Consider the following 25731-nt stretch of genomic DNA (forward strand, 5'->3'; position numbering starts at 1 on the left):
TTAAGACAAAAGGAAGAAATCATCGCTCATCTCATCACCAACCTCAGTGGAATTTGCGAATTTAGAGAGACTCTTTTTATTTAATTAGCTCTTCATTCAGCCTAACGTTTTTGTTGCAAATAATGTCATATGCTGGCGTATTTTAACCCCAGTGGCCTGCAGTTTGCTTCAGTGAGGCTGACTGTTTCTTGCTACTTGTTTTACACTTTCTATTGGAGTTTATTCAACACTGTTGAGAAATGTCATTAAGCCAAACTTGGGCATCTCGGTGTAACCGACTGAAGGTGAAGTCATGTGAAAACTCACTTTAATGATTTCATAATTATCTAGGTTATTTCAGGCAGCTCACAGACTAAAACCAGGAGAAGGAAAATCAGAGCCACACACCTTGCTTTTTGTAACTTACTACAGAATTTGTTTTTTAAAATGTATGCTGTGAAACAGAACTGCTGGAAAGTACTGAATGAAGCTTGGGTCCCTCTCTTCCCTCCTCCCCTTCCTCAAGTAAATGTCAGGAATTACACTATTTAAAATAACTCTCAACTATTTAAAATACATGTTTTAAAACATGTTAAATAATAGGCTATAAACAGCATCCTAAGCTGTCAGAAGCACTAATATCCTCCTTTCCCATCCCTTCCTCCACATCAAATATGCTGGAGATGATCCTCAGTTGGTGTAAACATACTAATTACTGTGGATGTCAAATGGTCTTTACACCAGATAAAGATTTCTCTCCTTATCTTCTCCCTCACCTCTTCTTAAAAAGGTAACTTATACTTAGGCTATTCTATGCATCTGAAGGCTGAGTGATCCAGGTGATAAAGTTGGTGAAAGCCGGAGGTTCAGCTGCTCACCTGCCTCTCCGTACAAGAACTGATCAAACTCTTACGTTCTCTGAGGAAGCTTTAGCGTGTGTAACACCCTGCGTGCCTGCTGTCCTTTACAAGAGTGTGAGCTATAACAGGGTATGACCCACCTCCCAAACAGCAGATTATTAGGGAATAAAAAAGGGATCAGTGTATAATACTGAGTAGCTAAGGATGTGCATGAATACCAAAGTGCCACTCACTGTTCTTTGTTGCGACCATTATAAATTCAGGGAATGTTAAATTGTTAAATTAAACGGGCTTGTTTGTTTTTCCTGGACCACACTTGGTGTCATGGGGAGCTGCATCTTTTTCTAAGGATTTATGTAACTACTTTTGAAAAGCCCCCATTTTCCTAAAGACATTGTGGCACTTAGCCAATTAGCTTTCCATACACATGCTGCAGAAAGACAGCACATTTTCTAACTTGGGACCATTTACTGAACAGCACAGTTTACAAATGGATGCCCCAGTCACCCAGGAGAAATCTCCTGGTATTTAAAAACAGTGCTGAATGAACTGCAATAAATACTGCCACAATGAACTCAATATCCCAAAACTACGAGAACAATCCATTCAAGGCTAAGAACTGCCACTTCTTTCTTTCTTTTTTTTTTTTTTTTTAAAATAACAATCCTTAGCATCACTGTATTTTTCCATTATTCCTTAAGAACTGGACAGGTCAGATCTGCATGCATGAGTATTTATCAAACCGATGGACAATCCAATATTCCAGAGCAGACTAAAACCAAACACTAAACTGGTTACTGAAAATGAAGAGAACTACCACAATGCAAGAGGTGCGTAACTAAAGAGGAAATGGTAAATATCACTTCTTAACATGTTCTTACATTAATACAATTACATTTCCTTCTCACTTTTAATAAAGAAAATGGGGAAGATATCATCTGTAAGCCAATCTGTGTAACATCTCAGGACTTTTAACTACAATAGATTTTTTTTTCTTAGTACTGTTTTTGTCATATGTTTTATGAAGTTTTCTGTAGGACTGTATAGTTAAACGCACATCAGAAAAAACAACTTACCTCTTTTTCATCTCTAATAACTGGTTATTGAGTACTGATCTCTCCTCTTCCAGCTAAAACACAAGTACAAAAAGACTACAGTTAATGCACTAGGGACTGTTTCCTTAGTGTAATATATCAGAGTATCATTATCATCACAAAACAAACGTGGGAGAGGCTACAGAGCCTAAAAATCCTCAAAGTAATTGGTTTTCTACTAGGACAACACGTGCACACAAACACAAATTGTTCGGTGACCAAGAATATTAGCTAGTGAGGGGCTATTACTGCTTTATATAGTATTTTCACGTCCTGTGCGCTGAAGAGAGGTGTGAGACTAGCATTGCCTTAGATGATACTTCCAGGCCCCGTGCACACCGAAGAGAAGTGTAAGCCTTTCTGCGCCTGGCTATTAAGTTTAGCCCAGTATTGGTGAATTACTGGGATTGGTGGATTTGCTGTTGTTTTGACCTGGATAATTGTACTGCTGATCCGTATTTGTTACTGTACTGTTATTTAGAGATAAATTATTGATCCCTAAAGCTGTTGGTCTGGTGTCTGTTACTGTATCCTGAACCTGTAACTTGGTGGGGCCACCTTAAGCCCTTACAGCTAGTAAGACCTTCAACTGAAAATACTGTTGCTGCAGGTTCTTGGGGTCCAAACTGACAGGGGCACATAGGTTTAGGAAAAGCAAAACAAAACAACCAATCATAATTTGAACAACAACAAAACTGTAAAGCCCCACCACAGAAACACTGGGGTAACTGAACTTCTGATAAGGTTAAGAAATTAAGTATTTTTCAGGCCAATTAATTATTTTTCACCATCTCCTCCTTTCTTCTCACTCAGTGGCCAAAGTCAGCAATCAGCGCCCTGCAGAATTGCTTTCAGTAGCAGCTACCTGTGCCTTGACTTGAACACAGTCTCTGTTCAGCTTTCACAAGCTTTCAGCGTTCACCCAAAGGTTAGCAAGACATACATTTATAACAGAAACCCCAGAGTCCTGGGAACAACAGCGAATAGTCTCTTATTGACTAAGTACTTTCAGCACTTTGCAGACATTCGGGTTTGGCACAGACAGGCATAGAAAGCGTTAAGCAAGTTGCAATGAGAAGGAAGCTTGGCTGCCAGCCTCCGAGACCAGGCTAAATGCAGCCCACCTAGACAAATTGTCTCCTCCATATTCCTGACAACTTACCTTCTCCTTCCATGTACTGCAGTGCTGTTAAGCCTTCCAGGTTTGAGATTAATTGGTATCATTTTGCTGGGGCTTAATCAGACAACTATATTGATACGAAAAATAGATAGTAGAAGGGTGTAGAGAGACTTCTATTAAGAAGTCTTAAAGCAAATCAAAATGTCTCTCTCAAGGAACGTGACCACAGTAAGACTGCAGAGCAGCCATAGTACTATGGGGGTATGGCCAAATTTTTCCTGCAGGCAAGTCAAACCCAGCAATTTCACCAGCAGCACAAAGTATACCCCCCGTTTCCAAGAATTTTTGTCTGTTTCCTACACAGAGGCAGCCTGTATGAACTCCTTATGTCTGCACAGACTGATGACAAAAAACAGAGAAGGAAAAAAGAATATGAAAATTCTGAGAAATGTTTCTCTTGTAAATGCCAGTGAGCTGCACCTCTCCAGAACCCCCTCTGACATCCATCTATTTCACATGGCCCCTCTCCTCCATCAGACTCACGTTGCAATCTCTTGTGCATCACACTCTTCCAGCTGGTTTTTTGGACTACTTTTCCTCTACCAGCACTAGCATTTCTCTACAGTCACACTGTGCAGCATGAACCTGGCCAGGCTCCACAATCAAATCGCTTCATTTCACCCTAGGCCAGCTCAACTTCCTGGTGTTTATGCTCTTGACTGCCACTTGCAATTGGAAAAAGCTCATACTGACATTATTCACCCTTCGCTCCCCAGAGGCCATGTCCACGGTGCTCCGTGATGCTCTTTCCCCCCATCCCCGAACCCCAAATATACAACCCCTGCCCCTTTTGCATCGGTTTCTTTTAGGAAAACTAAAGCAAAACTTGAGCAGCTTCAAGGTAGAAGGGGAGAAAGGACACCCCTTCTCTCATCAACATTTCTCCAGCAATCCGCTCACTCTCTCATTAGCCTCAGAGCAGAATTCTCTCATACCTTTAGTAAAAGATGGACCAGCTGAGCTGGTAGATATTTCTATGCTTTTTCCAGTGAAGTTAAAATGCCTGGCCAGGTCTGAGGCTCCCAAAATGCCACAACAAATAATTTCAAGCCAGGAAAGTTCCTCGAGCTCAGTATCTATCTGAATGTGAATCTTTAACTAATTACAAACAGCTAATTATTTATGGATCAATACAGAAAAGCACCCCTCAGCATCATTAGTATGAGACACTTTAACCTTTAGATGTCAGGATAAATCATTCATGAAATAAGAGTATGCATTAATTTTGCAAAGTGTGTCACATGCAGCCACAGATTCACTAACCGAATTGACTAACACGCTTGCTAGCATTTATATAGTTACCATAGCGACTGCTCAAAATACTTAAAACATATGCTTGCTACCTTTCTTACCGCATTTTAATAGGCACATGCACAGAAACTCACAGGGACTGAAGCACCGCTACATTCTGTGCTTTCCTCCCTACTGTCCAATCTTTCAGGATCCACTGCATAAAAATACAGCTCCATGAGCAATCCTGCTCCGTGTTAAACCTCTTCATTGACACCACGGACACTTGTTCTCTAAAATTGAATTGAGCAATTCTTCAGAGTAACATTTTTTTCACTCCCCACAGACAGCCCAAACCAAGGAAGGCCAAAACATGCTGCAACTTGGTGCCTAAACACAGTGCACATTCACCCGAGTGACAGCAAAGTAGAAGTGGGGGGGGGATCCCTGAGACCGTGCTAGCCCAAAATACGGCTGTCCGTGCGGGAATCCTCAAGGCCAGCTGGTTTTGTTGCCATTTGATTAAGAGAACTCAGCAGAGTCAGAGGTAGAACGAGGGGACTGTAAGTTCAGGTTCTGCAGGAAACACAAAAAAAAGTCCTGTTCCTCAGGATAACAGCAGGTTTCTATCAGAATGAAGAGGATGGTTAGTGCTTTACACACTCCAGATGAGACAGGGAATGCTTTTTAGGAGAACGTCTGCCTCCACTCCCAAGTAACCAGGAAATACGACAATTCTGGGCAGGCAGACCGCACATTTCACCAACGAGAGCTGAGCAATACTGAACTGACTCATTAGTTAAGTGACGCTCGGCAGGAAACCTGCATTTTAAACGACACCATTTTGCCTGTGTTTCTGCCACAACAGAGCTCCCTGGAACACCAACGGCCTCTTCCAGTCTTTTAGGAGGCCGTGCAGTTCACTAGACCTGAAGACACCATAGCCCAAATTCTACATTTAGGAAATGCAACAGGCGGCATTCCCATGTTTCCAAGATTCAGGTTAGATCTTCCTCGCAGAAGAGGACATAATGCAACCCAAGTGGCTGAAGGCGGCAAACAGACTGTTTCTCCAAGCTCTAGCAGATCTTCCAGATCTTTGGTCTTGGAGCCATCTACTCACGGGCGGAAAAGGCCATGGTGCAAGTGAAGCGAGAATATTCTAGTTTCCAAGATGACTGACTAATCCCTGTGCTTCACAGATTACAGCTGTCCATCCTGGCAATGAGAGAAGGATCCCTGCTGACAGATCCGCAGTAGGCAGGATGCAGACAGCAGGACTCCTTTGCAAGGTCATCTGGGAACAACGGAGGCCACAGACTGAGACTGCAGTGACCACTGCCAGCCTACGCCTTGTGAAGGTTCCCTTCCCTCGGGGACTTTCTGTGTTATCAACTCTGGCTACATACGATAGGCAGAAAGATTTGACCAATGTTGCCGAATCCTTTTCGAGTTACAACTCCTTCTGAAAATAACAAGTTGCCTCAAAGATTCCGAAATAATTTAAGAAAACGTGTGGGAGTGGGGAGCAGAGCTCCCACTGGCTGTTTAGGATGACAGCGTTCTCTTACCACACCACTACTCAGATGCAGCATGAGTCAGTGGCTGAGCCCACACGTCTGGGACTCTTGTTAATCATCTCTAAAGGCTCTTTAGGATGAAGGAGCTTGTGCATTACTCCTGTCAGAAGCCAAAAGGATTTAGAAACTGGCCAGATCTGTAGTCACCCATCCTCAGTATTTCCAAACAGGACCCTTGGGGAAAAGTCAGCCTCAGCTTTAAAAATATTAGGCTTTGCTGCAGGGTGGAAGAGATGTGTTCCACTGTCACTGGAACAGGCACATCCCTCTTCCGCACAAGTGCCATCTCAGAAAGGCAATATATAAACCCGTGTCTTCTATGTTCTTGCTTTTGGACAAGATCTGCCAAGATGTCTTCACGGTGTGGCTGTCACCGGAACTGCTCCACAAGAACTAAACCCACCATATTTAACGACTGTGAATCTAGTTCATCTTTTGGCAAGTACCAATGTTATAACCTGTGTAACTAACATACTTTAGGATTCCAACAACATGTTCAAATGTAATAGTAAAAAAAATAGTAAAAAAAAATTTAAGAGAGTCTTTTTCTCCCCTATAAACTACCAGCAGAAAAACATCTTACATTGATTTAGTCCTCCGACACCCACTACCTGGCTGCTGCACTGCTCACGTACGTGCACAGTATGAAGTTTAAGCAAGCATACACGTGCATAGAGCATTTTAGAGACAGAGTCCAACCAAGTAGTTTTAAATAGTATTCTGAAATACATCCTAAACACTCTCTTTTAGTGGGAAGGGAGAGCAGGAATAAGGAGAATTAAATAGCTAGATTTCCTTAGTACTGGGTAGATGGAGATTTCCACAGTTGTGTAACAAAATTACTCCCGACAGAAATAGCAAGTGTCTGTTAATACATTTGGCTAAAGCATATTTATGCTTATTCCCAAGCCTCCCAAGTATCCTTCATGGGTTACATAACCTTCTGTTAGCCTGCCGTTCTAACCTCCCGATGCAGGTGGCTTCCAAATTTATTTTAAAGCATACTCGGAACACCTCATCTTTCAAGCACGAACATGCAAGTGCAACGTCACCCAGGCATCAGCGGAAACAGCACGCGCAGCACTTTCCCCACAGATCAGGAAACGTTCCAGCCACTCTACCTTCTGATGACTTGTGACTTCGTCCCTGCTCCTGCCCAGCTCCTCGGCAAGTTTCACGTTCTCCTCTTGCAAAGCTGCAAGCTGCTGGGACTTCTGAGCTGCTGCCAGCTTCAGCGCTTCGCTGCGAGGACAGAGAGTGTATCGTTACCATAGGAACGAGAGAGGCAAGAAAAAAATGTGGGAGAGATTCAGCTTCACAGCTTGGAAAAATACATCTAGGTCACGTGTCTGATGGCATCGCTCATAAAGGTGATAATCTATACCTCAGATGCACAGGGATAGGTTTAACCCTGAAAAGCAGTAGCAGCACAAAACTCCTTTTCCTTTAAATGTATCAGATACTCAAAGAAATGGAAGGTAAGTTCAGACTGCTAGTTCTGCATGCTTCCGATGGTTAGCAAATGCTTGGATTTAGAAATACAGGGTAGGGTTTGACAAGAGCATTGGCGAGGTTTGTAGCCTAGGCTTTCTCAGAAGTGAACTTCGTAGCCAGAGGCAAAACATGAGAATTGTTGTTTTGTTTTGTTTTTTTTTAAAAAAAGGGGGGTGCAAAAAAAGGCAAAAAAAAAGAAAAAAAAGAAAAAGAAAAAAGCTTACAGTTCCACTTATTTAAATACTCCCTACAAGGTCTGACATCCAAACATACAAGAACGTGCAAGATCACAGGAGGCAAACCAGGAAAGTAGCTAATCTATTCCATTATTTTAATAGACACAAAACTGAAAAGGAGACAAAACAAAAGCTGAAAGAAAAAAATGGATTTGCAGGTTTCATTAGTCTATGCTGCTACTAATATACATGTGGTTTCCTTAAAGTAAGGTTATTTTCACCAAATTTTTGAAAAAAGTCTTTTGCATGCCTGCCTGTAACACAAGTGACTAACACAAGTTTTTGTAAGATTTGAGAATATCTTTCAAAAAATAAAAAAGATACACTTCATTTCATTAAACAGTAATTTTTATGACTGTGTTTTGTTTTCATGAAAAGGAATCTCAGTACTCCTATGTGCCAATATTACACAGAGTTAAACCCTGACTGGAATATTAAAAATACTTTTATGACTGGGGGAGGTAGAAGAACCCGTAAGTCTGAAACTTACTCAAGCACTTCAAAATACGAGGACTCTATGGTCTATTATCGAGCACGTTTAAACAAAAGGAAGTCTGGTTTACTTTTTGAGGTCAGCATGTAATATGTCTAAGATTTTCCAACCATTTCTTCTATTTGGTCTCACCTTGACCGATTTCCAATCCGATCCACCCAGGCTGGATTAAACAGGCTAGCCCACATCACTGAACATCGATTCAAATTATCTTGGTACGAATCTACTTGCTGATGCAGGAACATACCTATTTTTAACGGCCATTGTTTGCTGAACTGCAGTACTAACCAGTTGTTTCTTTGCTTTTGGCATTAAAGCATAGATTCAGGGCATTATTAAAAAAAGCACACAAAATGCTGGGGTCCATTTGTGTGAAATGCCCTGCTGTGTTTAGTGCCAAGGAACTTTAAACTGATAGCTGCAAGTGCACTTGACAGTACGCAGTACTAAATGAATACACAACATCCAGCCGGTATTTCTGCTTTTCTTCATCCTAGCTCGACACGGGAGGCTCTTTTACGAAGGACACCACTGTCACTGCAACATCCTCCCTCCTCCAAAGGGCACTGCTCTAGAGGCAGCAGCATGTCCCTACCTACAGTCACAGCCCCCGGGGGCAAAATTTCCCATCTACTCTCCTTCGCAAAGGCAAGGGCACTACCTTCATCAACTGACCTCTCAAAGGTGTTCCCTCTCAACCCACATTACTGCTGACCGAGAAATGCCTATTATCAAGCCAATTCCTTACTCTAATTAAAGCAAGGCAACACACAAAATAATTATGACAACAAAGATCAATTAAAAAACAACTAGAGAAGCTTCCACTTATCCACAGTGTTTCATACCACTGGTGATTAGAGACCACATTCAGCAATAGTCTATGACTAAGATTAACGTTAAGAAAAAATAATAATTAAAAAAACACACAAAGTGATCAGGATGATGAGAACACCTTTCGGTGCTGAAGATTTTCAAGGAAGTATCTTCTCTAAATAACTTCTGCTTGACAAATTACAGTCTAATACATTTTGTCCTGCCATGATACCACAGTCTGCTAGCCCCTTGCTGTTCTAGCATTAGAACAACTAGTCTGGAAATAATTATTTTGCTTTGACATTTCCCACGAGCACTGAGGCAGGCAGAATTGCTCACGGGGTGAAATCCTGCCTTTCTCAATGGAGGTTGCTGTCTATACAAGCACACAGGTTTTTAAAAGCAAGCAGTAAAAGCTGTCAGCTGTACAGAAACCTGGTATTAATTCTGTGTGCTGATTTCCTTTGTGTCCTGTCTTCACCTCAGAGCAGTGGTTAAGAACTGTCAGAAAATGACTTATGGAACTAACAATAATAATAATTAGCCAAAGCTGCTTTTAGCTATCAGTCCGGATTCCAGCTCTCACTCCATGAGTCAAGAAATTCTTCTCAGAGTGCAGGTGGGAACACAGATTTGTGATTTAACGCATTACATCTCTGAAAGTTGGGGGACATGCAGCTACTGCAGGGTAGCAGTAACTAGGATTTTTATTCAAGCTTTGATACAATGAGATTCCACAGGGCAAATTTCTTTATATCAGGTGCTTTGCAGCTAATTTGTGTACAATGTTACACATCATTAGTTTGTAGTACCTAAGAGGTAGTTTCTCAAATGAAGCATCTCAAATGATAAGCAATTAACTCTACTTTTACATACTGTATATAGCATTTGTATTGTACCAGTTAGAAAATAAATGCATAGTGGGGCAACAGGAATAAACTGGATAAAGCCATCAATGAAAAATAAAAGCAGAACCAGACTTTCTGTGAACAAAGCCACTTACTACTTAACACTCCAAGCGTATTTATAATTAAATCCAAACACAATTTCTTTATTATAAAGCTTTTAAAATAATCGAGTGCCCTCAGGTGGCAGAACTCTATACTTCCTCCAACAAAAATTATTTCAAACAATGCTTGGAGTGAAGGATTTGCTTCAATACCCTTCAGCAACTCAGGAGCAACATTCTGATTTCAAGTTTTATGCGTGTCAAACTAATATTTAATTTTGACCTAATATCTGCTTTGTAAGTGAGGGTACCGGGGAGGTACTGAAAGACAATTTTTCAAAAAAATGAAAGGTAAATGTAACTACAAAGGAATGGTTTAATTGAAATACTTACAATTCTTTTTTAAGTTCTTCCACTTTCTTGTTCTCCAGATTTAGAAGCTCTTTTGATTTATTAAGTTCCTCTTCATTTTTCAGGTTGTTTTGTTTAAGCATGTCCAACTTAAAGAAGAAAAAAACCCCTCATTACACTAATGAAACTATACAGTTCTTAGGTGTAGCACTCGGAAAAGCTATTCAGCAAAATGGGGACCTGAGCTGTTCCACTTTTTCATCTTTAGTCCTTAAATTAATTCAGTCTGTTTGTACTGAGAAGCATTTGTCTAACAAAAAAATGTTATGAGACTTTATGCATTCAAGTCGAGCAGCACAAAGAATTCAAAGTCCACTGAAGAGCAGCTTACAGTAATCTCATGTATATACCCCGATATAAAAGGTTAAAGCTCCAAAGCACCTCCATTTTAAATGCACATATACAACGCAAAGCACCACTTCTTTTTAATTCAACATTTGTTGCTAAAATTAGCTGGTCTTTATTCCTCTAAGATAGCTGATAAAAAGTTCTGCTTTACCATACCTTAATTTCTGAGAAACAGTAGGCTGAATGTTGTGCTTGCCACCATAAGAAATGAATTCCTTTCAGAGATCTTGTCGCGTGGGACAAATTGTTGTACATCTATTTACTGAGCTTGCATCTACCACATAAACACCACAAGCTTGCAAACCTTATTTGTTCGCATTCAGCGACACATTATATTACATAACAGATAATCTTCAGCCATTCTCATGGCATTACAGGACCCTGTGGATTTTTTTTTTAATCCAGAAAGTGAACCCCTGCCATTATTAACGTCACCACTTTTAATTCTCAAGTCATCAGATCTCGTTGGAAATCATTACTGTTTCAGCACAAGCTGTGGCATTTAGGTTAGCCCAGCTGTTCACTACCCATTATTACAGGCGCTGCAAAAGATAAAAGAGCCATCAAAAAGAGGCCACAGGGTGCTCAAGATCGGCAGAAAAGATGCCAGTTCAATGTTAAGATTAGATACTTCGGGGAAAAAGAGTGTGAAAGAGTTTAGTGAGGACATTCTTCCCTTCTTCAAACCCTGAAGTATCACAAAGTGGTGGGACATAGACTGAAAATGGGTCCCTAGAGGAACTGCTGTACATGTTGGACCGTGAAGTTCTTTGGGACCGTTGTGCTCATGTATTTGTACAGCGCATAGCTCAGCAGAATTTGTACCTTGGCAGACCACAGTTCTGATTAACAGAGAAGTGGAAAAAAGAAATGATAACAATACAGATGTCAAGGTCACAAAGAGGACGTACAAAGCAAGGAGTGCATTATAAGTGAGAAATGGAGTGATAACTTTTGTGGGTTAGTAGCACTGTTAGAGCTCTGCAGCACTTTATCATAGAGCGTGAAGTCGCACCTCATACTTACAACCAGGGAATTGAAGCACAGAGTGGCCACATCTAAGCAACTTATCCAAAGCTATACAGCAAGACCAATTAAGCCTCAAGTCAAACCCATGTCTTGATTCTGTGATCTGCAAAAGCTGCTGTAGCATCCAGAACTCCTATTACATAACTTTTTTTGTTGCTGCACCAAGATTTAAGGGACACGACCATATATTCTGTACGGTACTTGAAACCACATGCAAAATACAAAAGAACATAGGTTGTATGGCTATATAAAGCACACAGATCTTCCGTCAATATGCACTCCTCTAGGAAGTTTTCACAAGCCAGTGAAGACTGATTATTATTGTGGTGGGAAAAATGACAGAATCCACTCTTGCCTCAGCTAATTCTCTGTAGTTCAATAGTTGTTGCTTACAAACTAGGCAAAACTTTTCATACAAAAGCATTTAAATGCGATTACTTCATTCTGTAGCTTCTCGTTTGTCTGTCTAGAGCTCTCCAAAGAGGCCAAAGTTTCAATCTTTTCTTTGTGAATGGCATCCTTCTCTTTGGTCACCTTCTCCACAGTCTGGAAAACATCTTCTGCCATTTTGGCAGCCTATATATAAAGGGGGGTGGGGGGAAAAAAGAAATGTATTACCAAAGGGAGCTTTGAAAGCAAAAGATGAACCACAATACTTTATGCACAGCTCCACTGTTTGCCAGCTGCTTTCCAATTAAACAAAGACTTCAACTGAGAATTGATTTGCATTTTGAAGCTGCATAAAGTATAAAAATAAAGGGACATGAGAAGATTCAGTTCCATGCAGAAACAGATCATAACCCCATGCTTGTGTTACCACTGAGAAAGCCCATTTCTTCTTTTTTTAATTCCTGGATTTCTAATTACCACCACCGTGATTGCTCTTAGACTTCTAACCACTTTAGACAGTAGTAGTTCAATAGATATTCACCTCCAACAGACTGCTCTATTTTCAGAAAATGTGGAATTATAAAAAGCTGTTAAAAATCTGAAAAAGAATTAACAATTCAAATAGGAAATAAAGCCAATTATTGCATTATTTCAGTGTTGCTCATTATGCTCTCATAAAAGGAAATACTTCACAAGTATATTAAAATACCTAGGTAGGTATAATACATTCCTATAGAATATTTTAATTCCAATTTGTATTCAAAGTTATTTTATGGGCTTCAAGCCCCACAAACTGAAATTCAAAACAATATTCAGAATTTGTTGGTAGTGAATACAAAACACTTCTGTGAATAAAAAGAACACCAGAACTGCCAATGTCTTCAGCCAGTGTCTTCAACAGACTGAAAGTTCTATAATGGAAATTTAAATGGTTTTCTATATATGGCTTTTTATTCAATTACGTTTACAGGAGCAGTACCCTGTTTTGTATTTTTTGAGTAACCCAAATTTGTAATTTAACATAAAATTGCAGAGAGACCTAATCTAAAACTGTATCTATTACTACTCTAGCTTTCAAGGTGCAGAGTACTTCAACAGAAGGAGCTGCTCAATTTCTCCTACCAGATTCAGGAAACAAAACTTCCTTTTATTCACAGTTTACGTTGTTTCCTTGCAACATTCAGCAACAGCATAGGCTTTTATATTTAGAAGTATTTTTTAAAAAAATTAAAGCGTCTTTCAGACTCACAGTTACAACTTGAAAAAACCCAAAGTAATATGTTGAGAGAGACCATAATTCCAGCCTGTTTATACTGAGACGAAGTGCTGATTGTGCAATGAAGTGCAGAGAGGAAACCGCTGGGTTAGTGCTCAGTATTAGTATAACCGTATTTGATTGTTTAACTATGTGTTTCAATACCTCAATTTTTTGCGCTACTGTTTGGGCCTGGAGAGTCTCAATTTCTTTTAGTTTCAAAACCAGATTGTTCATCTCCTCCTGCAGCATCTGATTTTTGCCCTGAGAGACCAGCAATTTGCCTGAGAGGTCACTAATAGTTTGTTCTAAAAGTGCTACTTCCTCGTGCAGTTTATAATAATCCTTGGAGAATTTCTCCTTCTCTTTTCGTATTTCTTCCTGAATGATGACCAGACTCTTCTGTTCAGCTAGCAGGCTGTCATGTTCCTGAAGTAACTGTATTCTCTCCTTCTCCATCACCTCATGCCTGCGTCGAAGATCATCTAGGCTCTCGGAGACACAGCTGTGCGAGTCCTGGAGCTCTGCTTTTGATTTAGACAAGGAAGCAAAGTCACTCTTCAGTCGTTCAATACTGGAAGAGAGCTGCTCTGTCTCTGCATAGAGGGTTTCTTTTTCTTTAATTACTACTGCCAGTTTAGTTTCGGATTTTTCTTTCTCCTGAACTAAAAGTTCTTTCTCATTCAGCAATTCTTTATTTTTCTCTCTCAGCTCTTCTATTTCCTTCTCTAAGAAGCTGATGTTGCTTTGAAGTTCCATACGTTCCAACAAAAATGATTCCTTGTCCAGTTTTCTAGCTTCCTTTTCCATGGTTAAGTTTTCTTTCACAGTCTCAACCTCTCCGTTTAATTTCTGACACTTATCTTGCAATTCAGTCCTCTCTCTGGTCAGCATTTCCCTATCAGAGGAACAGGTCTTGAATGAAGACGACAGGACCTGCTTGGCATGTGCTACAGCACCCAGTTCGTTTTCTAATGTTCTTTTGGCATCCTGGGCCTCCTTCAGAAGATCTGAAAGGTCACATTTACAGGCTATTAGCTCTTGATTTTCTAGGGTCTTCTTACTTAGTTCTTCCTTGAGGGCTTCAATGGAATCTTGGAGCATGGTATTCTCTTGGGCCAGAGCCCTCTTGGCTGAGACATCCAGTTCATGTTCTCTCTTCATATCAGAAATTGCATTTGCAGAACACTTGTTTTCATCAAGAAGCTCTGAGTATTTGTTCTCTAGTTCAGACTTCTCTTGAAGAAGAGCTTCATTGTGCCTTTCAAATTGCAAGGACTTACGAAAAACAGATTCCTTTTCTAAGTTCAGTTCGTTTATTTTCTCAGTAAAGACTTTCTCAGCAAGTATGGCATCTGCTGTGGCTTTAGCAAGCTTTTCAGCAATTGCCTTATTTTCATTTAAAAGTTCCTCCCTTTCAGCTAAAAGCCTTCGTTCTGATGAAGAAAGAGCCTCTTTCTCTTGAAGTAACTGAATACATTCAGCATTGGATCTCTCTCTTGAGGCTTTAATTTCCTCAAGAAGACAAGAGAGACTAGCAAGGGAATCCTTCAACTCCATATTGTCTTTCATTGCTTTTTTAAGTTCTTCATGTTCAGTCTCGAGTTCTGTTTGCATCTCTTCTGTTCTCACTTTGAATGCTTGGTTTTCACTAACCGTATTGTCTAAACTCACACGCAGCTCTTCTATGCTTTTAAGAAGCATCTCCTTCTCGGACTGCAGACTCTGACTTGTCTGCAATAGACTGTCCATTTCTTTTTTTAAGGCTATATGTGTATTTTTAAGATCTGAGTGTTTACCTAGGGCTGAATCTCTCTCTGCAGTCAGAGCTGACACTTCTTGGAGTAGCTCTCTTTGATCTCTGGCCAGGGCCTCACAAGAACTTTCCAGCTTCTGAATAACATCATCTTTGTCTTTAACAACTGCATCTTTCTCTTCCAAAAGCTTCTTCTGATAATGCTCCAGTTCTTCGAGTTCTTTGGTATGTTTCTGACATAACACATCCATGGTATCTTTGTTGGCCTGAAGTTCTTTCAACTGTTGGAGCAAGGTTGACTCTGAAGACCGGAGAGCATCATTTTCTTGAGCTATCTTCACAAGGTCTGCCTGTGCTGCCGCTATTTCAGAGAGTAATTTGCTTTTCTCGGAAACTACTGCTGTCTTTTCTGTGCTTTCCTGCTGGCTTTTGGCCTCAGCTTCCTCCTTCTGCTTTAGGATTTTTTTGTTTTCTGAATTAAGTTCTTCATTTATTGTCCAAAGTTCTTCTTGGTCTTGTTGCATTAACGAAATTTTTGATTCCAGTTCTAGAAGTTTTGATAGCAAGGAACCTCTCTCTAATTTTAAAGTATTCTCCTCCTGTGCCAGAGTCTCTTTTTCTGATATCAAAACCCTCATCTTGTCTGACATTAGTTCAATTTCTTTTCTGGCTGATGCTAACACAGAGCTTAAGGACTAAAGAAATAAAGTCAGGGAGAGGGGAAAACAAAAATGAAGTCAAGCAGACAAATGAGAAATGTGGTTTAAGGGCAAACAGAGCTATTGTAATTTAAGTTTTAAAAAAGTGTATACACTGACACACGGTCCCTGTGCAAACTCAACCGTTGACAGCAACCACTCATATTTCATTACAAAACACCCGCCATCTGCAGGAAAACTTTTCAGTGGTTAAATAAGAAAGAATAAAACCATGTTTTGAAGTTTCCTCCATACAAGACTTCATCTTGTTTTTAAAACTACTCTCAATAAATTTTCTGAAGGTAAATTACTCAGAAAGGAGCCACAGAATGATTTCATGAGCATCTAAGTGAATTAAAATGCAGGGAGTTATATTAGGTACTGACTTCCAATTCTCAAATTCACCTTCTATAGCTAATTGTCCTCATGATTCTGTCCAAAACATATTTTCCTAAACACCACATCAGTGGCGTATTTAAAATTAACTTGTGTGTCAATTTATACACTAAATACATTGTTAAAGCATAAAACAAAGATCATAGCAAATAACTAATGAGGGATGAAAGCAAGCAGCAATATCAAAGAAACAGGAGGAAAAAAAAGAAAATTACTAAAGTCAAGCTACATACTAACTAGCTGCACATAACATGGGATCAGACTACGGAACAAAATTTTAAATGTGTAACCACTTTCAAATTAAATAATTCACAACTTATTTTATTTAAAATGCATACATTTAAAAAACAGAGAATAACATTTGGCTCCAGCTGATTGTGCTGAGCCAGATATCTATGAACATAAAACATTAACATCAAAGAACCATATTTCATGGACTCCTCCGTAATCTAGGTAAGACAACCAGTTAGTTGTGTATGCTTCTCTTCCCTAACCAGTATTAATCTACCCTGGAAAAGTTCAAAAAAGAAACACTGCAAAAATCCTACTATGAAATGATAAAGCCAGGCAAAAACCAGGGATTCACTGGAACAGAAAGATTTAAACTTTAAATTACTTGCAGAGTAACAAAGTATACATACTTTGGCCTGTTCTGCTTGCTTTTTCAGCTCCTCAGCCTGTGTTTCTAACTCATCGTTTTTCTTTCGTGCAATTTTCAGTGCCTCTTCTGCATCCAGTAAGTTCTGCTTAAACCCTTTGATATCTGCATCATGTTTAGTGATCATCTCAGAAGTTTCTTTTTCATACTTTGCCTGAAGATCCTTATACTGCGTTTGGCCAGTCTCAATTTGCTTTTTCTGATAGAAGATAAAACAATCGGAAGACAGTTAGAGAAGCAGTGGTACTATATTCTGCACATAGTTAGCTAGTGCTTTTTAAAGTTCTTCTTACCATGTCCGTTAGTTGATCCTGCATATTTTTCAGTTCTGCCTGATGAATCTTGAGAGCTTCTTGCTGACTCTGCTCAGCTTTCTGTGTTGTCTGCTCCACATTTTTCTGAAGCTGAACAGCCTTTTCATTCGCTTTTGTAAGCTCAAGTTGTATTTGCTCCAACTGCCTAGAAAGACCAAATAAAAGAACATTACTTTTTGCTGACAGCACGACAAGCACAGAGATGAAAGATTCTAAATTATGCTGAAGTTCTATATTCTGTCCAAGCATTTAGATTTAATTATTTAACATATAGGGAATGTTCTGCTAAATTAAATACACACAAGTGAGACTGAGCACTTGCTCATGTGCAGGGCAGCACAGCTGCCAGTTACTTTACCCCCAGCCTGAGGTTTTGTAAAGGTAAAGAACAACTACTCTACATACAATTTTTATTTAAAAGAAAACATTTTCTCTTGCTAGACAAAAATGTGACCCAAGTCTTTTATATATCCAAATAAACCAAGCTTATCAGGTAATCAAATAATTAAGCAGCACAATCAACAAAACAGTCTAGATTATGAAAATGTTCATTTACTCTCAACAATGAGAAGCACATTACCTAATAATTTCAGAATTATAAATGTTAGATGCTCTTCAAATCATTCTGAGGAGACTGTTTTGATGAATTTAGTTTGATAGAATAACTTCACTTGTCATATCAATGTGACACACTCGGGAGCATCTTGTTCCGATATTTACACAAAGATAAAATGAGAAGCAGGGAGTACAGGAGTAAAGAATTAATCACAGAATCACAGAATCACTAAGGTTGGAAAAGACCTGTAAGATCATCAAGTCCAACCATCAGCCCAACCCCACCATGCCCACTAAACCATGTCCCGCAGTGCCATGTCCACACGTTCCTTGAACACCTCCAGGGATGGTGACTCCACCACCTCCCTGGGCAGCCTCTTCCAGTGCTTCATCACTCTCTCAGTAAAGACATTTTTCCTAATATCCAGCCTAAACCTCCCCTGGCGCAACTTGAGGCCATTTCCTCTTGTCTTGTCGCTTGTCACTTGGGAGAAGAGACCAACACCCACCTCTCTGCAACCCCCTTTCAGGTAATTGTAGGGAGCGATAAGGTCTCCCCTCAGCCTCCTCTTCTCCAGACTGAGAGTGCAAAGGAAATGAATTATACCAACTGGACAACAGATTTTCTTCATCACTTAAACTGGCTCTGTTAGAACGCTGAGCTGCAGTGCCACTAGCATCTGCCATTGCTTGCCAAGAGACTAGATACATTACAGAAACCTATCCGGTTTTACCAGGCAGGGTAAAAATACAGTTAGCTGTAGTATTGACGCCAGAAAGTTTGTTTCCTAAACAGATCACTTTTCAGACCCAGAATGGTAGAAAAGAATGGAGGAAGAAATAAATAACTTGTGCAGTGGGTGATCATTTAGCTCTTGCTTTCAGGGCCTTTTATTTGTTTGTCACATAAGACAAGTATTGGTGGAATCAAGTAATTAGACCTTTGCAGGTCAGCACTGAAAGCAGCACAATTGCTCAATGCAAAAATGTTCTGACAATGATGAAATACCTTTCTTTTAACCGGAGCTCATCATTCATTTTCGTAAGCTGGGCAGAGCTGTCTCCTGAAGACTTCATGATCTCTGCAATATCATTTTCAAGTTTGGCTTTAGCTTCAATCAGTTGCTGTTCTCTCTCTTCTCGCTCCTTCAGTTTTTTCTCCATCACTGAGCAAGACAAAGGTTAGGAGTCTAGTAAATTTAAGAGAAAGGGTATGCACACACTAGCTAGAAGATAGGAAAGAACCATAAGCAGAGCAATATTGATGCTACGGAGCTTGCAAATTACCCCTTTAAAATTAAAAATTATGATTGTTTGACTTTTGAACTGTTAACCATAGCAGAAGGTTAAGAACTCTTCAGAAATAGTGAAAAAGCAATTGGTCAAGAAATCTTTCTTTCAGATGTGATTCACTTAACTTCAGGCCGTGAGAAGCTGATATGAGTTCTACCCATATCAGAGGGTAACCAAGCAATGTAAGAGAGGTATGCACATCTTACAGGCGAGACAACTCACCAGCTATTTAGTAGAGCAGCGGAACACAAACAATGCAAGCAACATGAAGCTACAGTGAAAAAAATTACTCAGTCCCAGACAGGCACCACCACCAAGGGCAAGAGCAGCCCTTGGGATGACTTCTCCACTCCCAACAATGCCTTGAAAGGCTTGCTTACAGGGTACATAATCATTCTTAGTTTCTTTCTACATTGGTTTTAAATTGAGATATGCAACTAGAAAGATACAGCAAGGCTCCCTCCTATGAGACAGGAAGAAGGAGACAACCAGACTAATGTACAGTCTTTTTGACGTCCTTAAAAAGAAAACCTTACTTATGGACAAGGCTCTGTGAATTAACTATCTTATGTTTGTAATGCTTCAGTCTGGTCCCCAAGCCTTTGTCTGGTATTGGGCCAACACCACAGCATGATTTTGTTGCAAAGTCAAACAAGAATTTAACTATTGATTTGGAATACGCTCAGCCAGGAAGTCTTCTGCCTTACTGCACTGCTTCCTTAACATTACCATCACCTTGCTGGGTCACTATAAACAGTGCCACAAAAGCTCTTTTCTGCCTAGAAAAAAAGCTTTCTTTTGAAGGCATCATATACTACGATGTGGCAAGCTGAGCAGGAGGCATACGAAAGCACAAAGCTGATGCATTTTTCAAAACATTCCATTTTATTACTTCCTTACCAGTCAAACTAGACTTCAGCTGTTCCAGTTCTGAAGACATGAGTGCAAACTGCTCTTCTTTTTGGTTTAGTTTTTTTATTGTTTCTATGCAAGTAAAATTTTGAAAACAAAGTTAGTAACTACTTAGATGCAGACAATTCCACCTGCTTACAAGCTATATTACTCTTAAGAAGAGAAGCTGCAAGTAATCCTGTCCTTTCCATAGCTGCCGAAACTGCTGTACCACCAGATGTAAATTTGAAAGCGCATCAAATACCCCTTTATTTTGCAGCATTTATTTTCTGCAGCTTATCAGTTCTTTGTTTAGTTTAGCAGCAGACATACCTTGCATAGTTTGTTGAACATTTTCTGCTTCATCAGCTGCACTAGTAAACTTTTCTTTCTGAAAAATGGATAAAAACCTAAGGTGAGGTTTGGTAATAGCTGTATAATTCAACCACTGAATTTATATTAGGTATTTTTTAAATATAAAATAGAATAGTCTTCACTCCTGTCATAAATAAATGTGAAGTTTCTGAATTACAGTTTAACATAGATATATTCAGCAACATAAAGCAAGATTTTCCCTTGCCTTGGTTGCAAGCAAGTCTCTGAACTTTCAGAATAACTTCTCCATCAGCTAGCATAGCAAAGGAACTGCAGCCACAGAGTCCAGTGTAGGAGACATGATTTCTGGGCTTCTCAATGCAAGAAGCTATCCGTGCTGCTCATAGGCTGCACAGTGGACATCTGCAACCCTGCGATCAATCTCATACCAGCAGGAAGAAATGCTAGGCTATGGAGAGAAGGGAGGATACTGAAGAAGATAAGCAAGACTCTTCCACCAACTTCAAATATTTACTATGGCCATGGAAAGATTTTATGACAGGGACTGTAAAACCTAAAAGCATCTCTTTTTTTTACTCACTCCGGTGTAGTTTCTCAGGAGAATCCCACCCAACTACAGAATACTTGCAAACTTAATTAAATTTGCAAAATGAGAAATCAGGTGAAAAATGTCTTCAAAAACCATTTGTAAGGCATGTGTATAGCAAGCATTAATTTGTACACAGGCATAATAAAGGACCATGCGTTCCTTAATGAATAGCCTAAATTTAAGCTATGTGCTGCTTTTGATTTGGTTTAGTATTTTATCTGAAATCCATAAACAAGTGAGTTCTATTTAGACAAAACACCTGATAACACAGAACTCAGGTTCTTTTCATTCTGAGATGGATCCTATTAGTCACGAACCCTTGCCTTCTTTTTCATGAGCAAAATAGCTTTGAAAAACTTTGCTCAGTCAGAGTTGATCCTCAGATTTCAATTACACTCTCACCATGAAAACGAAAATCCAAAGGATACAGTAAAAATTTTTGGGTATTACTCACCAAAACTTGAAGTTCCTTTTCCAAAGAATCTTTAACTTGATTTACTGCACTCAAGTTTTTCTCAAGGTCAAGAAGCTTTTGCTCTTTGCCCTGCAGCTCTTTGGCCAGATTACTAGCCTAACAAAGATGATGAAATGGAGTAAAATAAAATTACAAACACGAATGAAAAAAAGGAAAATAAAAAATGGAATCTGAAAGAAATAACTATAATATTAAAAATCAGCATAAGATGAAAAATAAAAAAAATGAACAAAAAATGTGATGTATTAACTGAATGAAGCTGATGACTACATCACAGTACTGATTGCATCTTGGAATATATTTGAAATCATTAAAATTTAGTTCTCTTGGAATTAATGGTGAAAACATTATTTAATGGCAGACATTGCTGAGTACATTCAAAATCTCCAAACAAAGCTACAGCATCAGTTGCATTAGTAGTTTTGGTTCTTCATTGTTTTAACTTTTTTATCTGATAAATTTAGCATTTATGTTTCAACTGGCTATTCAGTTGAAATACACATACAGGGATGTAATTTTCCAACAGGCTCTGTACCACACCCAGGCGCAGTGCAGAAACCCAGTGTGACCTCAAAAATAGAGTCAAAGGTCTGCAGATATCTAGTATCTTGGAACCATCTGTGAAGGGTTTAGGAAAGCTACTTCCAGTTACTTTCCCACTACTTTTACAATCAGAGCTCTAGCTTGTCAGGTCATGCATAGATTGGGGATGTGGGGGAAACCCTTAAAATGAAATTAAATATTTTAGCACTTTTATTCCCAGCTGCAGTGCCGGCACACCTTTCAAGTACTGAATGCCATGCTGTCAACTTTAAAGAGACATTTCATCCAAAACCAAGAAAAATCTTGGTAAGAGGCATCACATTGTAGGCAATGCTTCAAAAATGCTGTGAAACAGTGCCTAACATCTTCACTGCATACCCTTGTCTGAAAGAAAAGTTCCACCAGGATCTTTTTTGCTTTCTTTTGTTTTTAATAGCCTCTTCCATCATCTTGTTTGATGAGAGGCAAGGTAGTGAAGGTACAGAGGAAACATTTCCCCGTTGAGCCCCAAGTCACTTTATCTGAATACCTCTTATCACCGAAGGTTAAAAACTTAAGATGTGTGGATTCTTCTCCCAAATAAGCCAACAAACTAACTTTTCCGTAAACACAAAGCTTTCAGCAGAGGCATGCCGAAGCTTGCAGCAAGAAAGTGCAGAAAGATTTTTTTTTTTTCTTTTGCTTAGTGGTGCAGACCGAACACTAGAAACCTGTTGAGAGACATGACCCAGTTAACACTTTCTCTAAACTTGCTCAGATGGTACCAAGATATACAATCAATAAAACTAGTTTTTTCTGTGATGCATTTGCTATAGCAGATCAGAACAGTACAAACATAAAATAAAAGCAAAGTAAAAATAAAAGGATGGATGTTGATACAAACCTTGCTACTTCCATCAACCTTTTCAGTCTCTAAATTCTGAATTTGTTTCTCAGCTGCCTCAAGCTGCTTGCTAAGTTTCTGGATTTCCAATTTACCTTCAGAATTGGCTTTCTGAAGTGCAGCAAGGTCCAAAAGCTTTTCTTCAGCAGCTTTGATCTGTGGTGTAAGACTATCAATAACTTTGGTTTGTTCATTGTACTTGGCTTGCAGTACCTCTAGCTCCTTTACCTTTATTTCAGCTTCCTGTAATTTGTTTAAAGTGTCTTCCATTTCTACTAGATGCTGATCTTCCACACTTTCCAGTTTGGTCTTCAGGCTTTCCAGGTTTTGCTCTTTCTCCTCTGTGACTGCCAACAGTTTGGCTTTCAGTGATTCAATCTCTTTTAAGTGATGAGATTTTTCATTTTCCTGCTTCAGTTTTAAATTTGACATTTCTTTTTCATAGTCTAATTTTATCTTCTCAGTCTGAGTCTTTAACTCCGCAAATTCTGCTGTGTGAGCCCCGACACCTTTGCTGAAAGAAACTTTTAGCTCTTCCATCGCTTGCTGATGGGAGGCAATTGCAGATTCCAGCTTCGATTTCCATAGCTCTATTACATCTGAATTCTCCTTGTTGGCGTGATCAAGCTTAGTTTTCAAGGATTCATTTTCTTTTGCCATTCTCTCATTTGAAGCTGAAAGTGATTTGATCTCTTTCTGCAATGCTTCTTCACTAATTCCAAACTTCTCTTTCAGTGAATTAATCTCATTCTGATGTTCTTTGCTAACTGCTGCCATTCTTTCTTGCAAAGAACTTACTTCTTGTAACAATGAAAGAGAAGTGTCCACATCATCAATGTGTTTACTAGACTGTAATCTCCCTCGAAGCTCAGCTACTTCCTTCACCCGCAATGCCAGATCTCTTTCTAGTTCCATGATGCGAGATTTTTCTGATACGGTGGCCACCTATGATTAACAGCATTTCAAGAAAAGAAGAAAGAATTATAAAAGATATGTTTAGTACAAAGACATTTAGGCCTCACTGAAAAGAAACCACCGAGTGTTGCAAACTAACATTAGTGTATTCTTACCAGCATTTTGGATTAGAATACCTTTGAGTTTCATTGTCAGCTCCTATTTCTATGGAAATTCTAAAGAAACCTTAGAGTAAATGCAGTTGCTGCTTTTACATGGAAGGCTGTGAAACAAGACCAACTGTTATTTAATTAATTTTAAATTAATTATTTAATTTAATTAACTATTGCTTTAAAAAAAGGAAAAATATCCACATCTTTGTATTACATGCCTATTATATTCTTTCTAGAGGTGGAATTTATTTAAATTCATTTTTCTGAAGTTATCTAGAAATAGCGACTTGCTAAACAACTTACAAACTATGCTTATATACATTAGCAACATTTAACAAAATGTTTTGCAGAACCATTTTAAAGCAGACTGAGAAAGGAGAACCCTGAGGTCAATATTTGTTGAAATAATTGCTTCCAAATTCATCTCATGCCAGCTATGAGACTGTCAGAGAAAAATACAAACTCATTTCTAGCCTACAAATCCTTTGAAACTCCTTCTATATCCACTCTTTTTCTCTCTGAAAAAGTGTCCTCACATCATCTGAGCTTTTCACTGACTGCTGAGGCACCTTGTGGTATGGAAGAGCATGCAACACTACCACAATTATTCCCAGTTACGAAGTTACTGTTTCAACCTCCTTATTATACCAACATCCTGAAAAAGATATTACTTACCTGCAACTGCTTTTAAAAAGTACTTGTTATAGAGTACGTTCTTGGTTTTATAATATCCATCCCTACCTCAACTTCAAGAAAAGCCGCATCCGTGAGCATGACTATATATATATATATCTCTATCTCTCTCTCTCTCTCTCTCCTTCAGAATTGAGGTCTGCTGAACTTCTGACTTGGGACACAGTACGTTCAGTAATATTTTGACAGGCAACAGTATTTCTAATGTTACTGGGATATCCATGAAAAGATTATGTCATGGGTGGAAAAAAAAAAGAACTAAAAAGCCACTGCAAACCATGATTTAGCAAAGCAAGTAGTACAACTATTTAAGACCTCAGAAACCAAGCCCCAAATACTAAGTTTGTGTTAAAGACATTGGCACAGTCGATCTTTCTTTTTCTGGATTTAATGAACTTTGCTACTTCTGAAAATGAACCACACTAAAAATGAACCTTTATGTCAATTCACAGTCCCATTTGCTACTTTTGACTTGGATTCACGTATTAATTTTGCCATTTTAAGACATCTTACCTGAATTCTTCTGAAGAAATGAGTATACATATACAGGCATACACACACACAACACTGAAGCTCAAAATAAATGCTCATTTTTAAAGTGTTCCAACTATATCTATAGCAGGTAGTGATCATGGCAGGAGCAAGGATCTGTTTCAGCATGTGTTATACCCAGCAGACTGTGTCATCAGAAATCTTCCACAACACAAATCAGTCTTGTTATTTAAATAGTGAAAACCATTACCCTAGTGTCTTCTAACTCCCTCTGGAGTTTGTCAGCTTTGGTCTTTTCAAAGAGCAGGCTCTGTTCAAGCTCCTTAATGCGGGCATGCTCCAGTTTGGTCTGCGTCTGTTAGTAAAAAGGGAAAGGAAGAGAACACAACGGTGCCACCATCACATGCCAGCACAAGAGGAGGGAGCCACATGCAGGCCGTGCTGCCAGAGTCTTCTACCAATGATGAGCAGAGAAGATGCAGTGGATAAAATGAACAGGGAAATGCTATGGATGAGAAAGATGGACTGAAAGTGTAAATGGACTGACGTGTAAAAAAATAAAAAATGTAAAAAAAAAAAAAAAATCACAAACGAAGAAATACGAACAAAAAAGTTTCATGCAGCCGAGTAGAAGTTATTTATCAGTACATGAAGTTTTCAGCACAAATTAGAATAGTTATGTAAAAAATATTTATGTGTATATATATATATATCTATACCTGTTCTAACAGGATGATAAGTCCCTTTCCTT

General features: G+C 39.1%; 1 protein-coding gene across 3 annotated transcripts in view; it reads right to left on the bottom strand.

Annotated features, from left to right (window-relative positions):
• Positions 1-25731, bottom strand: part of CLIP1 (CAP-Gly domain containing linker protein 1) — a 71202-nt gene that overhangs the window by 5104 nt on the left and 40367 nt on the right. The window contains exons 9-20 of one of the 3 annotated variants that reach the window (XM_059827471.1): positions 22729-23673; positions 21282-21398; positions 20236-20293; positions 19912-19995; positions 18728-18884; positions 17143-17308; positions 16833-17048; positions 13525-15792; positions 12135-12272; positions 10302-10408; positions 7045-7165; positions 1916-1968 (exon numbers count right to left, since the gene is read on the bottom strand). In XM_059827471.1, coding sequence (XP_059683454.1) covers positions 1916-1968; positions 7045-7165; positions 10302-10408; positions 12135-12272; positions 13525-15792; positions 16833-17048; positions 17143-17308; positions 18728-18884; positions 19912-19995; positions 20236-20293; positions 21282-21398; positions 22729-23673 — 4430 coding nt within the window. Of the gene's footprint in view, positions 1-1915; positions 1969-7044; positions 7166-10301; positions 10409-12134; positions 12273-13506; positions 15793-16832; positions 17049-17142; positions 17309-18727; positions 18885-19911; positions 19996-20235; positions 20294-21281; positions 21399-22728; positions 23674-25731 lie in introns of all 3 variants that reach the window. The other 2 variants (XM_059827472.1, XM_059827473.1) reach the window with 2 other exon arrangements.

Source organism: Gavia stellata, chromosome 21, assembly GCF_030936135.1.
Source record: "Gavia stellata isolate bGavSte3 chromosome 21, bGavSte3.hap2, whole genome shotgun sequence".
NCBI classification, from domain to species: Eukaryota; Metazoa; Chordata; class Aves; order Gaviiformes; family Gaviidae; genus Gavia; species Gavia stellata.